The sequence below is a fragment of the Mesitornis unicolor genome, unplaced genomic scaffold (assembly GCF_000695765.1).
Source record: "Mesitornis unicolor isolate BGI_N332 unplaced genomic scaffold, ASM69576v1 scaffold1825, whole genome shotgun sequence".
NCBI classification, from domain to species: Eukaryota; Metazoa; Chordata; class Aves; order Mesitornithiformes; family Mesitornithidae; genus Mesitornis; species Mesitornis unicolor.
In genome coordinates this window covers 1-24,519 of record NW_010185949.1, presented here as the reverse complement: position 1 = coordinate 24,519, position 24,519 = coordinate 1, and the positions used below count along the sequence as shown (strand labels likewise).

General features: G+C 38.5%; 1 protein-coding gene across 1 annotated transcript in view; it reads left to right on the top strand.

The window, feature by feature from the left end:
- Window positions 1-24,498, top strand: part of LOC104541015 (potassium voltage-gated channel subfamily H member 7-like) — a gene marked incomplete at its 5' end in the record, with an annotated part of 29,403 nt that extends 4,905 nt beyond the window's left edge. The window contains 5 exons of the mRNA XM_010184968.1: window positions 1,352-1,451; window positions 15,046-15,309; window positions 18,888-19,056; window positions 22,659-22,851; window positions 24,043-24,498. Coding sequence (XP_010183270.1) covers window positions 1,352-1,451; window positions 15,046-15,309; window positions 18,888-19,056; window positions 22,659-22,851; window positions 24,043-24,309 — 993 coding nt within the window. The remainder of the gene's footprint in view (window positions 1-1,351; window positions 1,452-15,045; window positions 15,310-18,887; window positions 19,057-22,658; window positions 22,852-24,042) is intronic.
- Window positions 24,499-24,519: the final 21 nt, after the last annotated feature.

The window sequence follows — 24,519 nt, the reverse complement described above, 5'->3', positions numbered from 1 at the left end:
AGCAATTATTCCCTGCAATTACATTGTTGTCAATGTTTTATCATTATTTTTCCTTAGATCTGAAAAATTGAAACAAAATTCCATCTTCTGTGTTTTGGTGCAGAATACACAACTAAAGTCCTCACTGCTCATGTTCCTTGGAAATTTTTCAGTTGCCATTTCTCACCACTGTAGCAGCCACTAAGAAGAAATCGTTAGATTTCACAGAGACAGGGGAGGGAGGACAAGCTCACTCATGCCTTTGAGCTTGCCAAATCAGTTTTCTCTAGCAATTCCACTTGCTTTCCACTGTCTATTGCAATCCAGAAAATCATCCTCCAAAAGAAGTGATGAGCACATTCTGATCTTCAAAACATCACTGAGATACAGATTTGTTATCTGAATAATGGGTGCTTCTGCCTCAACTTCTGCTCCTGTCCTCCTATTTACGTAAAAGTGCCTTTTCTGCCTGCAGTTATTCTACCAGTGGGCCACCACTGAAGCACCTTACCCACCAGGTTTACAATGAAGGGAATAAAGAAAGATGTAAACACTTCCCACTTCTTTCCCTCTGCCCTTCTGCCACATGCAAATCTACTTACCTGAGTGGTATGGGAAACCTCACTAGCACAGGGAAGAGAAGTAGGCTAAAGTCAATGTCATGGGTATGTACACAAAGAACATAAGTGGTGTTATATTTGTTTATTTCTCATTTTTAAATAAGTAGAAAGAAGAGTTAAATGCATCTTGTATTTATGATGGGAAAAAACACATCCATCTTCTATAAGATGGGCAGAAGACGACACTATTGTGTTCTGCTATGACAATAAACAGCTGAATGAACTGAGTCCAATAGAGAGGAACGGAGGGTCTAGAAAGATAAAGTCATGAGCAGTAAAGTCTATGGTGTTTATTAGCCTTTATTTAGTGTTGTAAAATGTGTACTTTATAATCGTCTGGTAATTAAATATAAATCTAATTACAATCAATTACCACATCACTTCTTGCAATAGTATACATTCACTGTTGGAGGTTATTTAATTTTCTTTGGTAATTTCTCTAAGATGACCATCTGTGCAAGTTCAGGAAGATGATAGCTTGTGAACACATGTTGTTCCATATAAACAAGTCAGGATACTTGTATTTCAGCATCAGGTGATGACATTGTTGGTTTTCCTCAATCTGAATGAACTTTTTAACATTATCATTGAGCAATACCATTTGCTGAGGATGGAGAGGTTGACGCAGACTGACTTCTGTAATATTGCCTTTCTTAAAGATTGAACATGATTAACAGTCCATCACCTATTGAAAAACTGCTCTCTTTAGATGGGACTAATCTGTCATTATGTTTCATATTTCATTAATCAAGTCTGACCTCGTAATAAGAGCACAAACTACTAATGATTCAGATGGAGATAACTGCAAACTACGAAGACGGAAATTGTCCTTTCAAAGTGAAATAGAGAAAGGTAATTAACTTCATTTCTTACATTAGACAGCACTGTTTCATTATTCATTGGTATTTCACTTGGTAATGCTGGGTATATTAGGGTCTCATGTTGGCTGTTACTGTAGCAGCTCTTGAGAATCCAGCTGAGCAGCAAAAACAGTCTGTGCATTGTCCCCTGTATGGTTATATATGATTAGAGGATATCAGTTTCATGCATGACTTCACATCTATCAGTGCAGAGGTGTTCAAACACTAAGCTACCTTATTGTCCTTGAAATATACATATATATCATAGAATGACAGAATCATAGAATGGTTTGGGTTGGAAAAGACTTTAAAGATTATTTAGATTCAACCCCCACTGCCATCGGCATGAACACCTCCCACCAGACCAGGTTGCTCAAAGCCCCATGCAATCTGGTCTGGAACGCTTCCAGGGAGGGAGCATCCACAGCATCTCTGAGCAACCTGTTCCAGTGTCTCACCACTCACAGTAAATAATTTCTTCATAATACCTAATCTAAATCTACTCTCTTTCAGTTTAAAGCCATTACCTCTTGTCCTATCACTGCACTCCCTGACAAAGAGTCCCTGCCCGTCTTTCCCGTAGACCCCCTTTAAGTACTAGAAGGCTGCTATAAGGCCTCCCTAGGAGGCCTTCTCTTCCCTAGGCTAAACAATCCCAGCTCTCTCAGCCTGGCCTCACAGAAGAGGTGCTCCAGCCTGATTATCTTCAGCGACCACCTCTGGACTTGCTCCAACAGATTCACATCCTTCTTATACTGGAGGCCCCAGAGCTGGACAGAGAACTCCAGGTGGGGTCTCACGAGGGCAGAGTAGAGAGGGAGAATCACTTCCCCCTGCCTGCTGGTCAGACTTCTTTTGATGCAGCCCAGGATACGGTTGGCTTTCTGGGCTGCAAGCACACATTGTTGGTTCATGTTGTGCTTCTAATCCACCAACACCCCCAAGTCTTTTTCCTTAGGGCTGCTCTCAATCCATTCTCCACCCAGTCTGTATTTGTGCTTGGGATAACATAGATACATTATGTCTTAAACAATATCTATTTTCTGAGACACCATGTTTGAAACTGTTTGGAAGCTCATCTATTGGATTATTTATTAGTAATGTTGATTTTACATTGTCAGCAAAGTGCTTTGTTGAACTTGATGCCAGGAAGTGTTTCTTCCTGCAATTAAGATATTTTGTTTTCAGGACACAGTAGATTCAACGTAGTCAGATTTGATTCATATAGTAATGTGTAAACAGTTGCCCTGGCAAGAGGAACATCTTCTGTGCTTACATCCTCCTTAGAAGCTTTTGGGAGTGATCCTAAAGAAGGAAAACTCAGTGAAATATTAAACTATGTCACCAGTATTCAGCACTGCTAAATATCAGGACCTGTAGGTAGTAGCTGTGGTCAGACAGGAACAGTCATGAAGACAGCTAAACTGATAGTCACAGGATTTGTCATTTTTATGTAGTGAAAGCAGAATACCTTGAATAACATTACACTTCTATGGTCCAATGGTTTGTATGACAAATTACCGTTTCTGGTATGCCTGTCTTTCATACTCCCCAGTTAAAATCCAATCCTAAATACAGCATAATACTAATTTTAGAGTTGCAGAGTAGCTGATAACAAATGGGAACACTTTAAATGTACATAGCAGGTATAATGCTCAATGAAGGAAGACTTTAATCCAGAGTGTGGCTACTCAGAACAGTGACATTGCCATTCGATCAAAGCAGCATCTTTAGGGCAGGAAGCCAAGACTGACAGCAAGTCTGTCAGGAAAATGTCCCCATGAAATATTCAATCTGCTCTTCACAAAGAATCTGTTGACAGAGGTTCTTTGCCTGAATAACCTTCACTTTTCTTATGAGAAAATGTGCGCTGCCACCTAAACAAGATGAAAGTGATCTTCCTTGTTGTGCCTGCTGCAGAATTACAAATAGGTTCCTCAGGTGTCAACATGGTACCAAGACCCCTAGCCTTTTATAGTTCTTTCCCAGTAGATTACACTGAACATCTTCTTGAAGATATTTATTTGCTTTACTTTTGAAATAATATAATTTCCCACAATTTTGACTTTGAAAAAAACCAGAACAACTTGCACAGTTAAGGAAGAATCAAGACTGGCAACAAGCTTCTTAGTCCTGGTAATGATTGTGCAGTATCTGGTAATGTCTGCATCAGACAGAAATACTGTACATTGGAAGTCCATCTGAGGAGAAAATGCAATCATAAGAGTGCCTTGCCAAAAATTAATATACTTTTGGCCCACTGGCTTACTGCCTCTCTCTGGTCCCTGTTCAGATTCTCTATATGGTGCCATAGATGCAGCAGACACCTCACAGTCATAGACCTTCAATGTCCCTTTCCTGTGGCCCATCCTACAGTCTGTATGAGGTTTCAGAGTACTAGAGGTTACTGCTGGCTTATGAAGAAATATTCTGTTGATTTAAACACTTCACATAGAGGAGGGAGTGGCATCATCTTTTGATCCAGTCTATAATTGATAAATATTTGGGGATGATCCTGCAGAGTGCCTCAGAACTGGAGTAGAAAAGACAGAGTTCCTGAACACACAGCTGTCAAATAAATTTCTGGTCACAGTGTTGTTACAGATAAAAATGTGTTGTATTATGATTTTTAACAATCATATTTTTATTTCAGAACTACTCTTTGAACAGGATAGAGAAACCCATCATTCTCGCTTTTATGTTCTGATATTTGTCATCTCACTAAATTCTTATTGACTGGTAATTACTGGGGGAGGTTGTTCATTACATGGTCTTCTTGCTGGCATTCTTCACTTTCAGCTGCTGACCTACTAGCATATTACACAGTTTGAGAGTGTATTGTTTCCATCTTTAGTGCGATCATCAGCAATTTTCTCCCTTTTGGAGTGCTAAAAATGGGATTGTGTTATCTCAGCCTTTAGTTCATACTAGCCTGATTTGGACCTTGTTGCCATGGTAACTCTTCCTGCATGAGTTTTATCAGGGGTTAAACAAAATCACCACAGTGCTCTCTTACGCATCAGTTAGTACCACTACATTTCCAATTCCAAGCAAGACTTTCTCACTCTCTCTGTACATATTTCCACCATTTCTTACCTATGTCAACAAAAAATTATCTTAGCTAGTACACTGGGCTCTGCCATAATGTGATTTTAAAGGGTACAAGGCTACTTAGGGACCAGCTTGTTCTCTGGTTTCCAGAAAGGACTGCAATACCACAAGAGGTACTCTGCAGAAATTAACACTTATGCTACATAGTGGCTTATTCTTCCTTTCATCCAAAAGAAATTCACTGCAGGTCTTTCAGAATAACAGATGATATTTCTTGCACAGGTGCAGGTGCAGCCTTAGCCAGTTACCATAGATGCTTGACAGTCAGCCAAGAAAGTCTTTCCATGACTGCTTAAAATAAGCAGTATTCCTGCCTGGCAGCTGCAAACTCTCAGCTGGGTTGGCAAGATTGCTGAAAACTGAGGGACAATGAGCTGCTCCCTAGGTTTTCTCTTCAAGCAATGCAGAACACAATCCTTTCTTGCCCATTTCTCATTTTCCTTTAGTAGTTGTGTGGGCTTTAGTTTAATTTCAAGGGAAATACATAGGGGCAAGAAGATTCTTTTCCTCTGCTAGTTCTGAGTGCAGATCTATTATCCCATGCTGAGTGGGACATCACTAGAGTTGGTTACGTGACTATGAAATCGAGACATAAAGGTGAAAAACGCAAAAATTACAGGCAGAATATAAGCTCACTGAGAGCTTGAAAACTTCAGGCTTTGAAAAGACTTTTCTGGAGTTCAAGCATTATTACTTTTGCTAGCATCTTGTTTAAAATTTCTAAATGATGGCACTAAAATCTTAACCTTTCTGGCACTGTTCCAGTGCCCAATTATTCTCATTAAAAGATATTCTTTGCATTTAAGTTTAATTCATGTAACACTTAGCTGAAGGCTATCAAAATTCTGGACCTGTTCTGGGCATTCACACATGATATTTTTGAAGCCCTGGAAGCAATCAGGTAAGAAATTATTTCCAAGAAGAAAGCTGATTTTTGTCTAAAATTGCACTTCTTACCTAGCCACATCATAGCCACCCTTTGTTCTTTAGACACAGCGTATAAAATATTTCCATCATATCCAGGGTAGTTAAAATACTGGCTAGATAAGCTAACATGAACATACTAACTGGGAATGTAATTATGACCTCACTGAAATAAATATTCTAGATTTTTAGCTGTGATCCAAAAAACAAGATCATCCACACTCTAGCTGAGAGGATGACAAGAACTCCAGTGGAGTTATATTGTTCAATTAGTAACCAGAGATTCAGGTAGCTAGTGATACTTAATCTTTAACTCTTGTCAGCTGGCCCAGGTAACTCATAACAAGGAATTTTTATTTCCATGGATGTGATTTTAAAAGGTCACAAAATAAAGTTCTTGTGAAATCTTGTTCCACAGTTATTGTATGCACTTGCCCATACTGACACAGACTGTAATAATCAGAAGGGATAAAAAATGCATTTTGCAGTGTTTCCTTTTTAGCATGATGTTAAGTAAGTAAACTTACATAGTACTTAATTTTAATTTGAAGAGTTATGCTTCTTGACCAGACTTTTCCAAAAGTATCTACTGATCTATTCTCAAAGTAAGCACAGAAGCCAGATCTGTAATAAGCTTCTAATTGAATCTTGATTAGTATAGCTACCTTAAGTGTGCAGTGCTTGGAGGTACCATCCAGGCTAAGAAGTCAAACCATATTAACATAGCTTTATTACACTAGGTATCGAGAGCCCATGGCTGGCAATATAGAAGATGAGGAAATCTTTCAGGAACTGATCCTTCCTGCCTGAAAGTATGAGATGAAGCAGTACCAAGAGAATGGGGAAACCCCCATGCACTCTCTCCAATTCTTGCCCCCTTCCCCCAGCTTATTTATTTAAATGCTTACTTTATGAATATATATGACTCAGCCAAGCACTGTGCTGTGTCCTCAGCAAGAAAATAGGGCAAGAACCTAGCCAAAAATGGAAGCTCTTACTTAATTGTGTTAAACTGTTAGTATTATGCTGAGGAAGTTTCCTTGGGCTTAATTAGAAAAGAGTTACTAATATTCAGTCAGAGTGTTAGGTGGTTAAATGATCAGGAAACAATAAAATCTTAACAGGCAGCACATGGCGTGAAACAAGACCTCATGTCCCCGAAATCTTACCGTCAGCATGAAAACCCTAGCAAAAAGTATCTGGTCATCAGAGAACCCATCACTGCAGTTTTCCATCTGCTCCTACTATTGTTATTGCTGTTACCACAGCGCATAGGAGCTATCTTGGAGAGCTTCCACAGAAGGGTCTTGTTTCCAGTAGTTGCTCCTAGATAGGATGTTTCCAGAGACCAAATGTGATCGACATGTTGTATGCAGTCACACATACCCGTAGCCATCCTTTGGGGGAAGGAAAGAAAACAAGGTAATAGTAGTACTACAGTAAAAGCTGAATTCCTTTCTCCTACAAGAGAATTCTAAACTTGGTAGGATAACTTTGCCCTGAATCCCTTCTGAGGTGCATTTTTATACTTCTTTGTTTCCATTTTTAAAAATACAGTATTATTTCCTAAAGTATAAATCAAGAATTGACCTTCCATTATTATCCAATTAGCATTAAAGTTGGTACAAAGCCAGACAGAGCAAAGAAAATTCAGAGATAAGGCAATCCCTCTGTCCCTAAGTTATCTCATTGTACTAAAAATGGCACAAAATAATAAATGAAGGATTGTATGCTCACTTCAACTTTGAAATTCTTGGCTTTTTAAATATGTCTCAAATTCAGTTATTCAAAACTAGCTTCTTTCTTAGTCCGTTTAAAAGAAGGAACATGGATCTGTATGGAAAAGTCCAGAATGGTGGGGAAAGAATTCAGTATCTTCTGCTGTCTCCTATTTCCAGAGTCATTCAAACCTTCATAGCTCAGAGACGAAACACAGTAGAGGACACATTAACTTACCATTAACTCTCACAGGAAGCACTGAGACAGAGGAGTAATTCAAAAGCTCAGTTCCTTGACCATCACTATCCAGCCCACTGGAATGTTTCATCAAAATCGCCAAGACTTGCTATAACAATGGACTAGTTTGTATCTGTAGGGAAGACTTAGGAGTTATGAATGAATTATGAATGAAATCAGAATTAGAGGATCTTCTGTCACTAAAAATAGTCATTGAAAAATAAGAACTTTAAACCTTTTTACTACTGAGAGAAGAAAATGTTTTAGCTTTCCTAAAATACCACCAGTAACCTACTTTTCCTAGGAAGAGGAATCTTCCTGCATCAGTTTCTAGACAGAGAACATTCTTCCTTGGTGTTAGTCAAATATCACACACACATCTGACAGTACATTTTGTAAGAAGGGGATCCTAAAGATAAGTGGGAAATCTGAAGGGAAACATAATGTATAAAAGTGATCAGGAAGGAAGAAAACGAATGTGTGCTGAAGGATATAAGGATTTCCACACCCCAGGTTTCAGGGCCAATTGTAAGTCTTCAGCATTGTTTCCAATTTTGAGGTCCAACAGGTCAACAGACATCTACCATACCAAGGTGCTGAACAAGGACTTCCAGATAAACAAATACTTGTGCCTGGTGGAACTTCAGATAAATTCTTTCTACCAGCTTAAGAAATGTCTCAAGGAATGTGTGCACTTTTAAGAACTCTTGTCTCTGCCGTGTTCTGAGAATGGCCAAGCTTTAGTGTAACTCTATCTGTTTCAAAAGATTATTTTTAAACCAAAAAAACCCTGATGGAAAGAATCTATTTTCACTTATTCTTTATTTCACCTAAGTTCTGCTGGATATTGTGCTGTAGAAGGGCATAACTGAATACGATATTCACAGAAGGAAAAATTCTAGTATTGTAGCCAGTCTTCATCTTATCATAAGATCTGCTGCTGAATTAAATCATTAACGCATATGTGATGAATTCAGGGTTCGTTACATTGCTCTTTTTTATTCCTAAAATTTATAATCCTGCGGTTCCCAAATGTGAAGCAATATCTTTATCACTGAGTGGGCACTGTGGGCTTTACTATTTCCTCTAATCATAGCTGCAAATGTAACTTTCCACTTTTAAAAGTGAATTCTAGTGCAACTAACCATCATATTCGAATCCTATGTGCCTGTTTAGATTAACAAAATCAAATAAGGTGTGTGTGAAAGCCAGACTTCGTGTTAACTCTCTCACTGTATTAAGCGTTATTACTATGTGATATATAAATAGTTTTCCTGTTCAGAGACACTTGCTATACAAAGTACACTGCAAATTTCACCAATGCAGTTGTTTTTCAGAGCATTAGGATCAATTGCTTCTCCTGACCATACCAATTTCTAGTTTTTCAGAGATCATTTGGAGAATATTTAGATCTGAACTTCTCAGCTATCCAATAGACAGCTTTCAAACTTCTTTTTTTCATGCACACAAAACTTGTGATTTTACCATACAGTTTTCATACATTAAAATCCATCCAAAAGGTAGGTAATAGTAGGTACTAATAATTAGACATTCTGTTAACTTAGACAGTGCTATAGTCATCAATGATGTTTCACCAAGGAGCAAGAAAAACCTCCAGAGGTAATAATTTGTCCTTCCTTATCACTTCATTAGTTATGAGGACTTTATGATTTAACTTTCCTTAAAAGTTTTTGCTTTTTTTCTGTAATATTTTGTCCTCAGGGATGCATTGGTAATGTGCAGATACTGGAGCAAGCTATGCTTTCAGCAGGCACTCAAAAATCTTTATGAAGGCAGCACTTCTCAGTTCCCCTGATCACCAGTCATGACAGCAATAGAAGACTGTCCTGACAACAGACAGATTTCTCTTCAGCTGAAAAATGGTAGAGTGCTTTGTTCAAGTTGTTCATCTTTTGACATGGACTTTCAGGTGACCTTTCCTGGGACGTGTTCCTTGTCAGGGTGTGAGTTGAGGCTGTTTTTCCGAAGTATCCAGATGCCACAGTATGCAGCATCAGGTCTCTAAGGTTGAGTGTAGGCCCAGTTGATTCCGAGAGTCAAGAGCTCAAGCACTAAAATTCAAGATTTGTGAACGTCTTAGGTTTGTTTAAGTGAATTCATGGTAAGTCACAGTACTTTCTGGTGTTTGAGAAGGGGTAAATCTCTCTATGGACAATGCCAAAATCAGTTTTCAGACAAATTTTATGGTAGCAAGGGTGCAGTAGGTCTCATTTCAGATGTTGCATACAAAACGAAGTCCAGAATTGTATCTATTGCTTTTCATGCTTTTGTAAAGATTGTGGGGATTACATCTTTCTCGGATTGGGAAATAAATCTAGTAAAGTTCTTCATACTGTTCCCCATAAGACTATTTGCAAATCAATACAGTTTTATCTCTGAGGATTTTAAATTCACTAAAATTAAGTAATAAAGAGTTAATAGAACTTGTGAGTTAAAAATTAATTCTGAAGTCTGTCATTGGAAGGTCGTGTGTGAACATAATATTCAACTAAAAATACTGATTGCAGATTGGGTTAAGAAACCCAAGTCAGAGAAAGGATAGTAACAGGAACAAAAGTGTGAGACATGTTGTCTGTGGATTTAATTGTCATAATAATATATCTTAAAGGATTAGAAATTACTCTAACTTTTTATTTTATTATGAGATATATGAAAAATATGGCAAAAATTTGTATCTTCAACATAGCAACAGTTACCTTCTGAATGCCCAGACACTGCTTTTCATTTTCACGTTCACAAAGAGTCAGCTTCCTCCTTTCTGATTTTCTTTCATTACCTAATCTATCAGAAGGTGCTCAGCAATGTACTCCATACCAGTCACAGTCAACTAAGTATGAAGCGAACAGCAAGGAAAAGAAATTAAGACCATATATATAGAGTAGTCTAGCCTGCATACAACTTGAGTAGAGTTCTCTGGAATCACCCTTCATTATAAATTAAATTAAGGAACAGATAGCAAATATGGTGACTAGCCAGTATTTTTTTCATATGTAGGAAAGACAGATTGATCCCTACAGGAATATTTGTGAATATCACAGAAATTGCTAATAACAGTCGAACCAAAATACTTGCTGGGTACCTGAAGATACACAGACCTTCTGAACAATCAACCGTCCCTCCTTCCAAGTCACAGTGTGCATTTCTCCTTACCAAAGAGCATATTTGGTGTTGTGTAAAATAATAGTAATGTTTTTCAAAGGAAAGCGAAGCTGTGATGATAATGACAAGGATTATCTGGTTTATGGTTTTGGATAGAAATCTCTTTCTGCGAGAGTGAGGAAGTCATTCACCTCATTTCCTGCACAAAATTGACTTTTCCTAGGCATATTATAGGACTTTTTATTGAATGGCTGAAAAATTGAGTAAAAATTTGCCACCTTCTGAACCACTAGGCTACATAGCTAGCCTGATTAAGTATGATTAATTCCAGTTAATGAAATTACAGTAATATTAAGCGATGCTGGTCCACTGACACTTTCACCAATACTGTTTTCAGCAGAGTAACACATTAATAAAAAATATGTCTAGAACATACAGTCTGCCACTGTCTGAATAATGAAAAACTTCAATATTATAGTCTCCCTATGGCACATAAAGTACATTTGTTTGATCTCTGGTAACCATCCCACCAAGCTGGATTTTATGCCAGTATTCCTGTGAGTCTATGTCATAGCTATAGCTCATTGCCCTTGTGACAACCCCATTTCTTCCCTTCTTTTGCCAGTGCAAGTGCTAAAAGCAGGACACAAACCTTTTGGAATTTCCAGGCAGCAAATGTCAGAGGACATTGCCTGTAAACTTGGCCGGCACCCAAATCATATAACAGGCTAAAATAAGTCCCATAAAGAGGGTAAATTATGTCTGTACATGTTTAGTACATCAGGAAGTTACAAAAGAATAATCTTCAGCAAAACATATTTTCCAGCAATCAGAACTAGAGAGTGAAACTTGTCTTGCTGGAAAAGGAAGGAGGAAGCACTAGAAAATGGGGTTTTTTGTAGTGATTACATTTATTTTGGAAACAGAAGAGAAAGGAGAAATCTTCTGAAACCTTGAGTGAGCTTATCCATACATACACAGATAGAAAACTCTTCTTTTCTGGAAAATGAATTCTAAATCAATGACCAGATTTCATTAGAAAAGGAATGAAAAATTTGAGAAATTCACTCTCTGAATAAAGTCTCTCTAGAAACCATTCAGAACCCCATTCAGAACATGTTTCCTCTGAGCTACAGAGGCACTTTTAAGCTGTTGAGCTGAGATACAGAGCTTGTGCCATCATCAGGTCCTGAAAAGCCAAACGAAAAAATACAATTTCCATTTTAATTCCTATTCTAAGTGTAGAATATCACAGGATTATTCTCCAGACAGAAGAATCTTTAGCATTAAATAAGAGGAAAACAATGTGAATGCAGACAGATGGCTAGCAAATAAAGCAACAGCAGCAAAGCCAAAGCTGCATATTTTGAAATAGATCAGCTGATTAACAAATCTTCCCTGATTTCAGTAGGCAGGACCCTACAATCAGCAGATTTCTGCTTTCCTTCTAATGGCAGTGAGTTCATTACACCTGGTCAGCATTTGGAAAAGAATATGTGCTGTTGTTCTGGTATAGATGGAGGCTAAATGCAGGTTAGCAATTGAATTACCCTGGTTTTACAGCAGTGTAATTGTTAGCAGAATCTGACTTCTTGTTTCCAGATATTTTAGTATTCTATGAATATGACAAATAAGACAGTCTGCTATACTTCAGCTGCTATACAATCTTTTTATTAGAGTCTCAATGACCTCCTCTTAAATTCAGTCCACTGATTGATTTATATTCCACAGGGTGCTCATTACAGCTACCATTAGTGCACAAAATCCTATGGACATAAAAAATTAGCCTAAAAATGGCAATTTCAAGCTTTCATTAGAAGGTCTTTTTCACAGGTTGAAGTCAGCCAAGCTGTAAGTAATCTGAAACACGATCTATTCCCAGAAGAAATGCCACGAGAAACAGAATTGTCTTACAAAGATTTATTTTGGTTTTGTACTGTTTTGGAGATGGGATTGCAGAGAATATGGCACTCGAATCTCTAGTCTGAGCATCTTCACACTACTAGCCTATTTGCATTCGTGCTAATACCTTCTCAGTATCAGAGTATCACCAGTATCACTTATAGCCTGTTTAACAGAAGCCAAACAAAGTAACTTCAGACCTAGTCTGTGTTAATTGCCCTTGGAGACTCTAGACAATAACAGTTATAGGAGGCTTCCTTTAGTATTGGTTTTGTTTTGTTCACCATTACCTGCCCTCACCTCTTACAGATGTCTGGACTCCTGCAGTGTGCTCTGTACAGATATTGCATTCTCTTTATGTGCAGATAGAGAATTAGATGAGGTCACAGTTTCATTTCCTTAAAGTGACCAGAAAACAGAGAAGAAACCTGGGGAATATAAGAAAAGTTGTATTAACCACTGCTGCAGGCTGTAAAGACTACAGACATTACAAAGCTATGTTGATTAGTAATTAGCACAAAGCAGATGGGAAATCATGCTGTCTCCCCAGGATGTTAATGCAAACTAGTTACAGTATTTATATGTTGTTGAGACTACCCTGCAAAAATGTGTTTTAAATAAATAGCAGAACTGGAATTATCTTGACATTTAGTTAAAAATAGGTAGGACCAAATATTGAATTGGAAATTAGCTTTAAGTTTATGCCCAAAAGAGATCGGGAGTTCTCTATATTCACAAATGATTGTTCCTGGGTTTAAATGTTATTTAATTTTTACAATGTGTTTTTAAAGGCATCTGCTTTAAATCTAGTTTTATTTGACACTTCTTAAGAGAACTGAATCTGCTGTTCCTCACTACAAACCCTGAATATGATGAATGAAAGATTTATTCTCGATTGGTACTCTGCTACCATATATATCACAGCATGTGATACTTTTCTTATTCAAAAGATTGGATTTTCAGAGAATTGCAATTAATTCTAAAGGCTAAGGAATGTGGGCTGCTTTGGAAAGTTGTTTTAAGATGGTTCCACAAAGACAGACAAGGAACTCCCTTCTTTTCACACCAATAGGTATGAAAGGTATGATAGGTTTCTCTCTCTGCCATATCAATCCTAAACATAGGTTTGACAATAATGAACATGGAGAAATATGCTCTCTATTTAGGTGGGCCCAGATATTTTGAGGTTGAGTAGTTGATTAATACATTTGCTTTTCTGGAAAAAGAATAAAAGATGCTTTTATGTGGGCATAACTTAAATGAGCAGTTCTGATACTGAGTCTGACATCCATGACTGTTACCCTGCCAAGACTGTGATAAATGTCCAAGAATGTGAGAAATTGGAAAAGGGAATGAAATATTTAAAAAAAAAACCTTTGGACTATAAGGCTTTCTCAAATCTCATTCTCACCTAGAAAACACAGGGAGTAAACAGAAGGACTGTGTTAGATGAAACCTTTGTTGTTTTGATATAAGCAACTTTTTTTGCATAATAACTTATGGTTTAGGGACTATGAATCCTTACTATATACATCCAAATATCTTCTGTGCAACTGGGAGGAGTGGCTGATACACCAGAAGGCTGTGCTGCTGTTCAGTGAGATCTCCACAGACTGGAGAGCTGGCCAGAGAGGAACCTAACAAAGCTCAGCAAAGGCAAATGCAGAGTCCTGCACCTAGGGAGGAATAATCCCATGCACCAGTACAGGTTAGGGGGTGACCTGCTGGGAAGCAGCCTTGCGGAGAAGGACAGAAGATGGACAACAAGTTAACCATGAGCCACCAATGTGGCTTGTGGCCAAAGAAGGCCAGTGGTATCCTGGGGTGCATTAAGAAGAATTTGGTCAGCAGGTTGAGGGAGGTTATCCTCCCCCTCTGCCCTGGTGAGGCCACATCTGGAATACTGTGTCCAGTTCTGGGCTCCTCAGTTCAAGACAAGGAACTACTGGAGAGAGTCCAGCAGAGGGCAACGAAGATTAGGGGACTGGAGCACCTCTCTTATGAGGAAAGGCTGAGACACTTGGGTCTGTTTAGCCTGGAGAAGACAGACAAGGGATCTTATCAATGCTTTTAAATATCTAAAGGACAGGTGTCAAGAGGAAGGGGCCAGACTCTTTTCAGTGGTGTTCAGCAACAGGACAAGGGAGAGTGGGTACAAACTGGAACACAGGAAGTTGAGGCTCAACATGAGGAAAAATGTCTTTACTTTGAGGGTGACAGAGCACTGGCACAGGCTGCGCAGAGAGGTTGTGGAGTCTCCTCTGGAGATATTCAAAACCTGCCTGGATGCTATCCTGTGCAATCTGCTGTACATGAACCTGCTTCAGCAGGGGGCTTGGACTAGATGATCTCCAGAGGTTCCTTCCAGCCCCTACCATTTTGTGATTCTGTGATTCTAGGACTTGAAAAGAAATATAAATCTCTACTGATCATAAAAAAGGCTTTAAAGTTATTTATTCTAATAGACAGTGAACTTCCTAGCTGATATAATAATCACCCGCATCTTCAGACCAGAATACTAGAACACCATTTCATGAACTGTATTATTGTACACAATTACTTCTATTTAACAGATTACTTTAAAGAGAATGATCAGAGTGATCCTGAACCCTCAGAGGACACCACCAGATACTATCAATCTGTTAAGAAACACTTCGAGGAGAAAAAAAGTGGGTCATCATCTTTTGTGTCCTCCATTGAAGATGAGCAAAAGCCCCTGTTCTCAGGGATAGCTGATTACCCATCGGTAACAGAGAAAAGCACAGCGGTGGACTTTGAAGAAATGGTTCACACCACAGAAGAAATTCTTATTGACAAAAGAAGCAATTCTTGCAAAGGTAATTTAGCTGATGCTGTTCTGTAAAGTTTGAGTGGACATCTTTTTCAGTCTAATTATCAAAAATCATTTTCTGAATGCTTGATTCTTTTACATAATATTTACTTTTGTGTTACCAGAAAGGTTAACAAGAAAAAATATTTTAGATGAAAAATCATTCTTTCTCAGGAGAATTAATGTAGTTTAATGCACTGGCTGTGGGACTGGATTACAGAACCTCCAACTGCCTTAGGAAAATTAACTGGTACTGGACTTCACTGAGTGCCCATGGATGAAAACTGCACCCAAAGCAAAGTGTCATTATAACACAGAGAGAAAATTCCGACTTCCTGTCCTGGTTTGAGCTAAACAGAACTAATTTTCTATTTAGTGATTTTACTTTTCAGCTCAGTCTCTTTTAAATGGCTGAACTTGCTGAAACTAAAGGCTCTGTTTTCCCAGACAGTGCTGCTAGAAGATAAGCTCAAGGTCCGTTGTCTCACCATGGGTGCTGTGTCTGTGCCTATGGGAGGGGAAGCAGACCCAAAACTGACCAACGAGGTATTCCATCCCACACACGTCATACTTGGTATAAAGCCGAGGGATCACGAGGGTCTCGAACCCTTCTTCCATCTTGGAGCTCTTCCATCTCAGACCCTTCCGTCCATCTCAATCCTGCAGAGGCCGAGGCCTGAGCAGACCCTGCTGGTTCGTCTGCCTCTGATCCTGATTTGTGTTTCTGCATCAGCTCCCACTGCTGCTGAGTTTGGTCTCAGGGCCCAGCCCTAAACCACAACACTTCCATAAGTAAAACACAAGAACAAAGATTTGGTATTTTGTGTATGACAAATGATCAAAAACTATTAAGCGATATCAGTTAATTTTACACAGAGTTAAATCACATAATTAAAATTACATCTAATATACTAAAATTTATTTTCTCACTGATGCAAAGGGAGAATAATGAAAAGCTCTGGATTAATATACAATTTTAATATTGCTGAAAGTTTGTGTGTAATTCTTTCAGTCTGAAGGGAGGAATTATATGTTTACTGTTTAATGCTTTTTTCCCCAGCAGGTTGTCTTCTGTTGAGACAATTTAACCATCATTCAATAAACCTTAGGCTTTAAACTATAGTTTTAAGTGAACCTAATAATTAATCAGGCCAAACAATGTATATTTTAGATTTTAAAAATATGAATGTGTGACGTTTGTTGTCCTCATGTTAGGGCTACATACACCTGCACAACATAAACTTGTTGCATACATACTGCAATTTGAAAGCTTACCTTTCCCCTACCAATAGCCAGAAATATGTCCTTGCAGCTATAGCAACGTTTTCCAAGGCAACCTATTGCAGATTTTATTTGAGCTAAATTTAGCATGTCTAAAGGTTACATATTTTGATTAAGACCACATTCTTTTTTCCGCTTTGTAATCTAGCACTTCTGGTAATGGGTATGAAAGCTCATTACCTTGCTTGCAACTTTCATAAAAACTTCAAGGTCAATAAAATAAGATCAGATTTGATTGAGATATGTTGTAAACTAAATTCTTACTCCTGCTATGAATTAGAGACAGATTATAACTTACCATAAAATTAGTTATACACATAATGAAATTTTGAAATAAACTTTTCTTGTATGCATGTATGTTCATAATCCACACATATTACGATACCTTATGAATCTTGGATAGAAATGCACTTATATAAAGCTACGACAATTTATTACCACTGTGATATCTTAGATATCTTTATCTTAATCTTTCTTTATCTTTTGTCTTAAGCTTCAGTCATTACTGTTGATGAATGGAAAAGCTATTAATAATGTATTGGATAATGTGGGCAGAAACTGCATAAACTTCTCTCTCATAATCCTAAAATGCAACTGTTAAAAAAACACATGGCTCTTTTGAGAAGACCTGATAATTTTCTGTAGCTGCTAATTTATATATTGCGGAAAAATGCTGTTTTCTATTTCCACTTGGTCATTATTTGAGCCATAAGATTGATTCTTGAATTGTTCAAGTGGACCAAGTTACAGATTTATTGATTTCATTCTCAGTCTAGGATTCTTCAAGCCCTGGAAGACCGTAGTTGGTTATAAAGTTGCAACTGCTGTTGGGCTTTTCTGGGGATACAGGTGTATGTGGAAGTACCTGAAAAGATGCTTAGAACATATCTCATAGCATGTGAACTTACTTTATAATTTGAGTGTCAATTCATTTGCTTTCTCACAAATTAATTGTTTATTGTAATAGTCTACAAATACATATTCTGGAACAAAAAACCAGCTGTGATTTCCCTGGTATAATCCATGGCGTTGAAAAATATGCGATTTCACTGAATTATTTATTGTGCAAAACGATAAACAACTTGGTTTTTACAGGACATTAAAAAGCAGTGAAATGTATGACCTATATTTTTAGTTTCTACTCCTGAAATTCACTGCTTAAAGGTAAATCTACTGCATTTACAGCATCCGTTGCATCCACACCCGTAGTTTAAAATTTTACTCCTGAATTTGTCATAGTCTTTTCCCTTCACTTTGCTGAGAGTTTTCCAAGTTCCTTTGACACTGCAAACTGTGCCATGTGTGCCTGCTAAAACCATGCTTCTCTGACACTGTTTTCCTCTTTCCTTCTCTTGGCCTAAGTGGCTGAGGAACTGAGCAGGTTTCTGTGTAGCCAAGATGAAATCTCTTTCCCCTTCCTCCTGCTCAGACCATAAAATCTGTTACAAGGCATGTCATGTGAAACTCAAACACTCTTTACAGCTCCAGGAAATCTTCCACCACCTGCTAACTAAAGATCAGATAATGCAGTAAGCGCCTTTCTAAGATAAAAAAGAGAAGCAAGTCGCCTCCTCCACTTGGAGTCACGTAGTGAGAGCTCCCCTTCCTGGCTGAATCAGCTTGAAATACTAAATACGAGCAGGATTTTTTTTTTCTTTACTTAGAGCAACACGGCTCAAAGATGTGTTTGAAAAGGATTAGCTAACAACATTTGGACAAGCCTCTCACATGTCACCCACACTGTGTTTTCTTCTCTTTTCTTTGAAACATGGCTCTGGCTGCTATGGTTGCTTAGAAAAATTTCACAAGTGTGAAATGAATGTAACCTATGCTGAGTTATCAGCATGCAGAGCCAAGAGAGGTGTTAGGAGAAGCTCTGAGCAAACCATTCAGGGACTACTGGGGAATGTGGGATTCAAATCCAACTGCTCATACAATAGAGGCTGATGCCTTATAAGCAGTCTAGGATTTTGTCCAGCTGTATGTTGAAGCAGCAGCATGAACGCAGTAAGAACTTTTAATACACTCTATAACTTTATCTAGTTAAATAATTACAAATACAACCCTAATGGGGTGTTAAAATTTTAAAAGCCATTTTTTATCACAGCAGAGGACAATCTGAGTGGTACTGAGCAATTTTTTACTGTCTGTGTGACAACAGATTCACTCAAAGTAACAAAGGCTTGATGCCATTGTACTGATTTGACTTTCAAAGTTTTGAGAAACACGAGTAAGTGGGATGCTTAAGGGGCTCTAACAGCATGTATATAAACCTGTACTTGTATACGTTTTGTTTTTCATCAGATATCACTGATAAAAGAAACTGGGAGCAGGAGAACATCCAAGATTATCAGGACTCTCCGATTCAGTCAGCATTACCCCATGTTACATGGGGGATCTGCGAAACTGAAAGTGACTTTATATATGGGGAGGTGGAGAATCGATTAGATTTACTTCAAGAACAACTCAACAGGTAAAAACATATATGACCAGAAAAATGTATGTGTGACAGAGTACATAATACAGCTGATATTAATGACACTACAGGAGGAATGAATCTGTGCAGAAAGTTTCCAAAAGCATTCAGATCCTCAGAAGCTCAAAAGTACAAAAATACACTTGATGGGAATATCACTTTGTTGTCCAGATGTATGCTGAGGAGCCTAAATTTCACCTAAGTTCAGCCTTCCGGATTCTTGGAAAAACCTATTCTGGGAACGCATAGAAAAATTTTAATTCATTTCCAGAATCGTCATGTCACTTACTGTGAGGATGGGCGAGTTCCAGCTTAGTTACAACTTTGACCTTGACGAGTCAGTGCTCTGTCCTTGAGCCAGGAGGGCTTGTGGAGTACACAGCGTTGTGGAAGATAACCACTGAAGTCAGTGTGTGGTGTGCTGTGTGCTACATTGCTTGCACCAATCACAGCTGTGTGGCTGCATTGCCTGAACCAGTCTGAGGGCGTTCAGCTGTGTGAACACAGGGTTTGAACCAATGGTAACAGCTTTGCCTGTGCGTGGACAGTTAAGAAACACATAAATACAGAGTTTGAGAGATAATAAAGGTCTTTGCTTGTACTGTTAAGTGAAGTCCGTGCCTTAATTGCCACAACTTACTTCTAGGTACCCACATTAGCTACTCTGAGTTGCCTTGCAGAACAGTCTTTCTCCTTGACTGACTGTTTAGGAAGCCACATTTTAACCAAGAAGCTGTACTGAAGCACCTAAACTTAGTAAATTTAAATCTCACTTGGTCCAAAATGCTGTTCCTAGATATTTACATGTCTACAAAATGGCAATTTTCAGTAGCTTCAATATCTGAAGTACTTTTTCTTTCCTGGATAACCAAAGTAAACCAACTGCTATCCTTTAGAAAAGCATTGCAGTCAAATTCCCTTCTTGATGCATTAACTTATTTTGCAACTGTCTGTGTATTAAGAAAGACATTTTGCAAAGGCAAAATACTTACACAGAAAACAGATGCTTTCTTTGTCAGAAGACATTATTACCTTTGCTTAATAACACATCTCTTCCTTCTCTCTTTTGGTCTCTTATATACTACTCTTTGCTGGCAGCTAAGCAGCACACCTTATAGCATCTTAAAAACATGGTTACAGAAATTTGATCCACCCTACCCTATAATTTACCATGTAATTTCACTTAATTTTAAATTGCCCTATGATCAGGTCTGTGGCTTTTTTATTTTCACTCTACATTTCCATTACTTTCAATATTTTTCCATGACAAATACTATGACATGCACTCAGCCTAATTATACTTCAGTAGCTCTTCATTGGCACCCTGTGCTGTGTATTTCAGAAATCAGCTTAAAGCCAGGTTAACTGCATATTGCTTCCTTCATCTACCATAAGCCAACAAAACTATTGTATTTTTCATATAGTACATTAAAAAGACATTTTTAACGTGTAAGCCTAAATTGCTGTAATTTCTAATTGCAGTAAAGTCAAGCAATCTAAGTAACAGCTATGTGACATTTACACATAGCTAAACAGCTGCATGTTCCCCATCAGCAGCGTGTCTTTCAGTTACATTTCTTCTCCTGAAATCTTCAGCTCTTGAAACTGAAGTTATATCTCAAATTTACCCATAGTTCTATCAAATTCTTACGGAAGTTCTCAGTATTTTCTTGAGTGAGAAAGTATCGTTGTTGCTGATATAAGCAGATTTAAATTGTTATGGATTTTATTAAATCATTTTGTTCTTTAACTCTTCACCTGTTATTAAAGCTTTTCATGCTTTCATGATTTTGGGCCTTGCTGGGTCTCCTATGAATGTAAAATACAATATTCTTTCCTGCTTATGTCTGATCTGACCTGCTGGACTAAAAAGCAGGGACACTTCTTCCAGAAGTGTCTTTTCCATGCCAAATTAGAGGCTTGGCATAACACTCGAATTACTAAATGGGTATGGACATCCGGAAAGCCACCATATGAGGAATATGTCCCTAGAGCTATCTCTATTCCTCCTCTTTAAGAAATCGGAATTTCATGGAGGCCATAGGCCAAGTGCCTAAGATTCTCCTGTTTTTTCAGCCTTGGGTATGGCATGACATGGACTTGTTATAAATTTTGGAGAAAAGAGGGCGAAGTTATATGAGCAACGATGATTAACAAAGACTACCAGAGGTACTTGTTGATTTGAAGTACTGGGAATCTCCCATCAAGTGCTAATAAAGTAAGAAGGGTGTGATTTTACAGTTAATTCACAGCCAAAGAGAATCGTCCTCCAACGTGATTCAAGTCCTCCAATGCTGAGTCTCATTTATTCACTTTGATGTCAAGGCCCAGGTTTAGTAACGGAAGGTCTCTGGATGGTGGCATGCTGCTGCTGCTGCTGCTGCTGCTGCTGCTGCTGCAGTGTTTTCCCCTGTGGTGTCAGCATCATGCTTGAGTTGAACAAGAGGGCAAGTAGGCCATGACTGATTGTAACATCTGGCTTTGGGCTGTCCTTTATGAGACCTAAAGTCAAAGAACCACTTTTTCCTGATAAAAGAAGAAATGGTATCCTTTGGGCATACCCTTCAGAGTAATTTCATAGATGCTTTTATAAATAAATGACACAGGCAATGGACAACTCCAACAGGATAAAAAGTGGTATCAAACAGTGAAGCACCTCATGAAAGCAAAATTCTGCCAGCACAGGATCAATTCTGCTGCTCTAGGGAGCCCAGGTAGTAACATTCACAACATTAAAGGCTGCTGACACAGATCTGTTTACTCTGTCAGAAGATGAGTAGCAATACAGAAGGCTGTATGTCTGTCCTACAGCCTGTCATGGCATGTTCCGTAGCCTACCAGCAGCTGGGGAGGCACAATAGGTGTTACTTACTGCTGAGTTTGTCATGGATCTTGGCAACACCATCTGAAAATCACTTCAGTGCTATGGAATTGTAATTATGAACAACATAAGCAGCTCAAGTGTTCAAAAGTCATATAGAAAAATTTACGAAAAAGGAAAAGAAGAGGAAAAAAGCTACTGAATTTGAACATCAGAAATGTTGACATTAATTCTGAGGCCTCAATAAGTCTGAATAAATTTTCATATTAAGGACACTTGAGCTTTTTTGGTGGTTTTTAATGATCTTGAAAGCATCTTTAATTTTCTAACTGTGGAAAACCAGAAAAGTTTGTATTAGCATAAGGAATGTCAGAATTAATTGTCCAGTGCATCAGAAATAGTGTCCCATCCTTAGCCAGTGCAAATCAACCGAGTTACAATGAAGAGAGTACATTTATTTTAGTTAATTTCAACCAAAGACCTGGTCCTTCGTGTCACTTTTTGTTGCAAACATAAGGGACAGCAATGAAATCATTCTTACTGTAGCAACCAGATCAGAGACAAGTCTGCAGAGTTCTGCATATCAGAGAGCAACCAAGCTTTAGAAGGGCTTAGGACTCCCTCTTCTGGTCTTTCCTATTTAAGACATGGTCATGTCATAAGCAATAGTTTGCTTTATCAATAAGCTGCAGGTCCCTCTTGAGTGAATCCGTAATCAGTATGTTAAAATGTACCTATTCCTGACCGTGAGTTAACTGATTCTGTGTTATTTCCCTAGGCTTGAATCCCAAATGACTGCTGATATCCAAACCATCCTGCAGCTTCTGCAGAGGCAGTCAACGCTCATTCCACCTGCCTATAGCATGGTGACTGCAGGTGCAGAGTATCACCAGCCAGCAGTCCAGGTGATACAAAAGCTTCAGCCTGCAGCATCAATTAAAACAGACAGAAGTTTCAGTCCTTCATCTCAGGTATGTAAATGTCCGATAAGATCAAAAGAAATTTGCTAATCTTTTTAGCTTATGGTAGAAGAAATGCATAGCCTTGTGCTTGTGCAGTAGTTCCCCCACCAGTTCCCTCCAGTTCTCTTCAGGCAAAATATGATGATTTTCCAAATTTGTTTGGGATTTCTGGAGTTTAAGAGCTTGGGCAGAGATGTGGCATATTATTTTCAAACATGCTGCTGCATGTCTAGAAATCCCAGATCAGTCATGCAGCATACAATTAGTAAATCCAGCATCACACAGCATCACACAGAATCACAGAATAACAGAACGTTAGGGATTGGAAGGGACCTCAAAAGATCATCTAGTCCAATCCCCCTGCCGGAGCAGGAACACCCAGATGAGGTTGCACAGGAAGGCGTCCAGGCGGGTTTTGAATGTCTCCAGAGAAGGAGACTCCACAACCTCTCTGGGCAGCCTGTTCCAGTGCTCTGTCACCCTCACTGAGAAGAAGTTTCTTCTTCTGAGAAGAAGTTCTGATGCTTGGCTGCATCAGATTCCTCATGCATATGCTGGAACACATATGGCCACAGTAAGTCCAACACATCCAGAGGGCATCAGTTCACACACACAAAGATTGTCACGGCAGCAAACATGCAGCAGTAGTTTTCATAGGTGTAAACCCACAGTGCGTGTACCTGCACAAATCATACATACATACCTCGGTCTGAACAGAAATAGGGCCACCCTCTGCAAACATCATCAGGTGCACTGCACACTTCACACCAATTCTGACTGTAAAAGTGAAGGAGAACTGTGTGCTGAGACTGGAATCCAAATGGTTACAATGTTCAGAATTCTGTAATTCTAGAGTTATGTTCTGAAACAAAACTGCAAATTCAAGAAAGTTTAATTCCATACTCTCAGACTGGGGACTGATTCAGTCCTCGAGACAGGGCTGTTCATGTGTGTATCTTGAAGTCATACAAGCAAGTCTCAGGAGGGGACAAGATGGCCAGGCTTCTACAATTAATCAACAGAATTGCATTCAATTACATTAAATCAAATGCAGTACCATGTAAAAATGTTTCCGTATACTGCTTACTTTTCAAATACGGTTTTCCAGCAGCCATCTGAATGTGCTAATTTTGAGCAGAACAAGAGCTTGGAAGCAACTGATTTAATTATTAACATCTTGTTTCTTCTCCTCCTTTTCAGTGTCCTGAATTTCTAGACCCTGAAAAATCAAAACTTAAATCCAAAGAATCCCTCTCAAGTGGAGTGCATCTCAACACAGCCTCAGAAGACAACCTGGCCTCTTTGTTAGATCAAGAACATGACCAGTCTGTAGAGTGTCCTCCACGGCATTGTAAAACTTATCTCCAGCCGATAAGGCACCCTTCCTTGCCAGAATCTTCACTAAGCACTGTAGGAATCTTGAGTCTTCATAGGCATGTTTCTGATCCTGGTCTTCCTGGGAAATAATACTTTTATACTAATAGTTCACGTATAATTGTAAGTGCTTTTAATGGCTGTTTTTCCTTTTTTTTTTTAATTTAAATCCTCTATACTTGACTCAGGGGCTACAAGGAATATACCATTATATGCAAAAGTACTGTATATTTTCCTAAATTGGAAGCTTGTAAGGTAAAGTTGAGCAGTTCTGATGTAAATATATATATATACATATATATA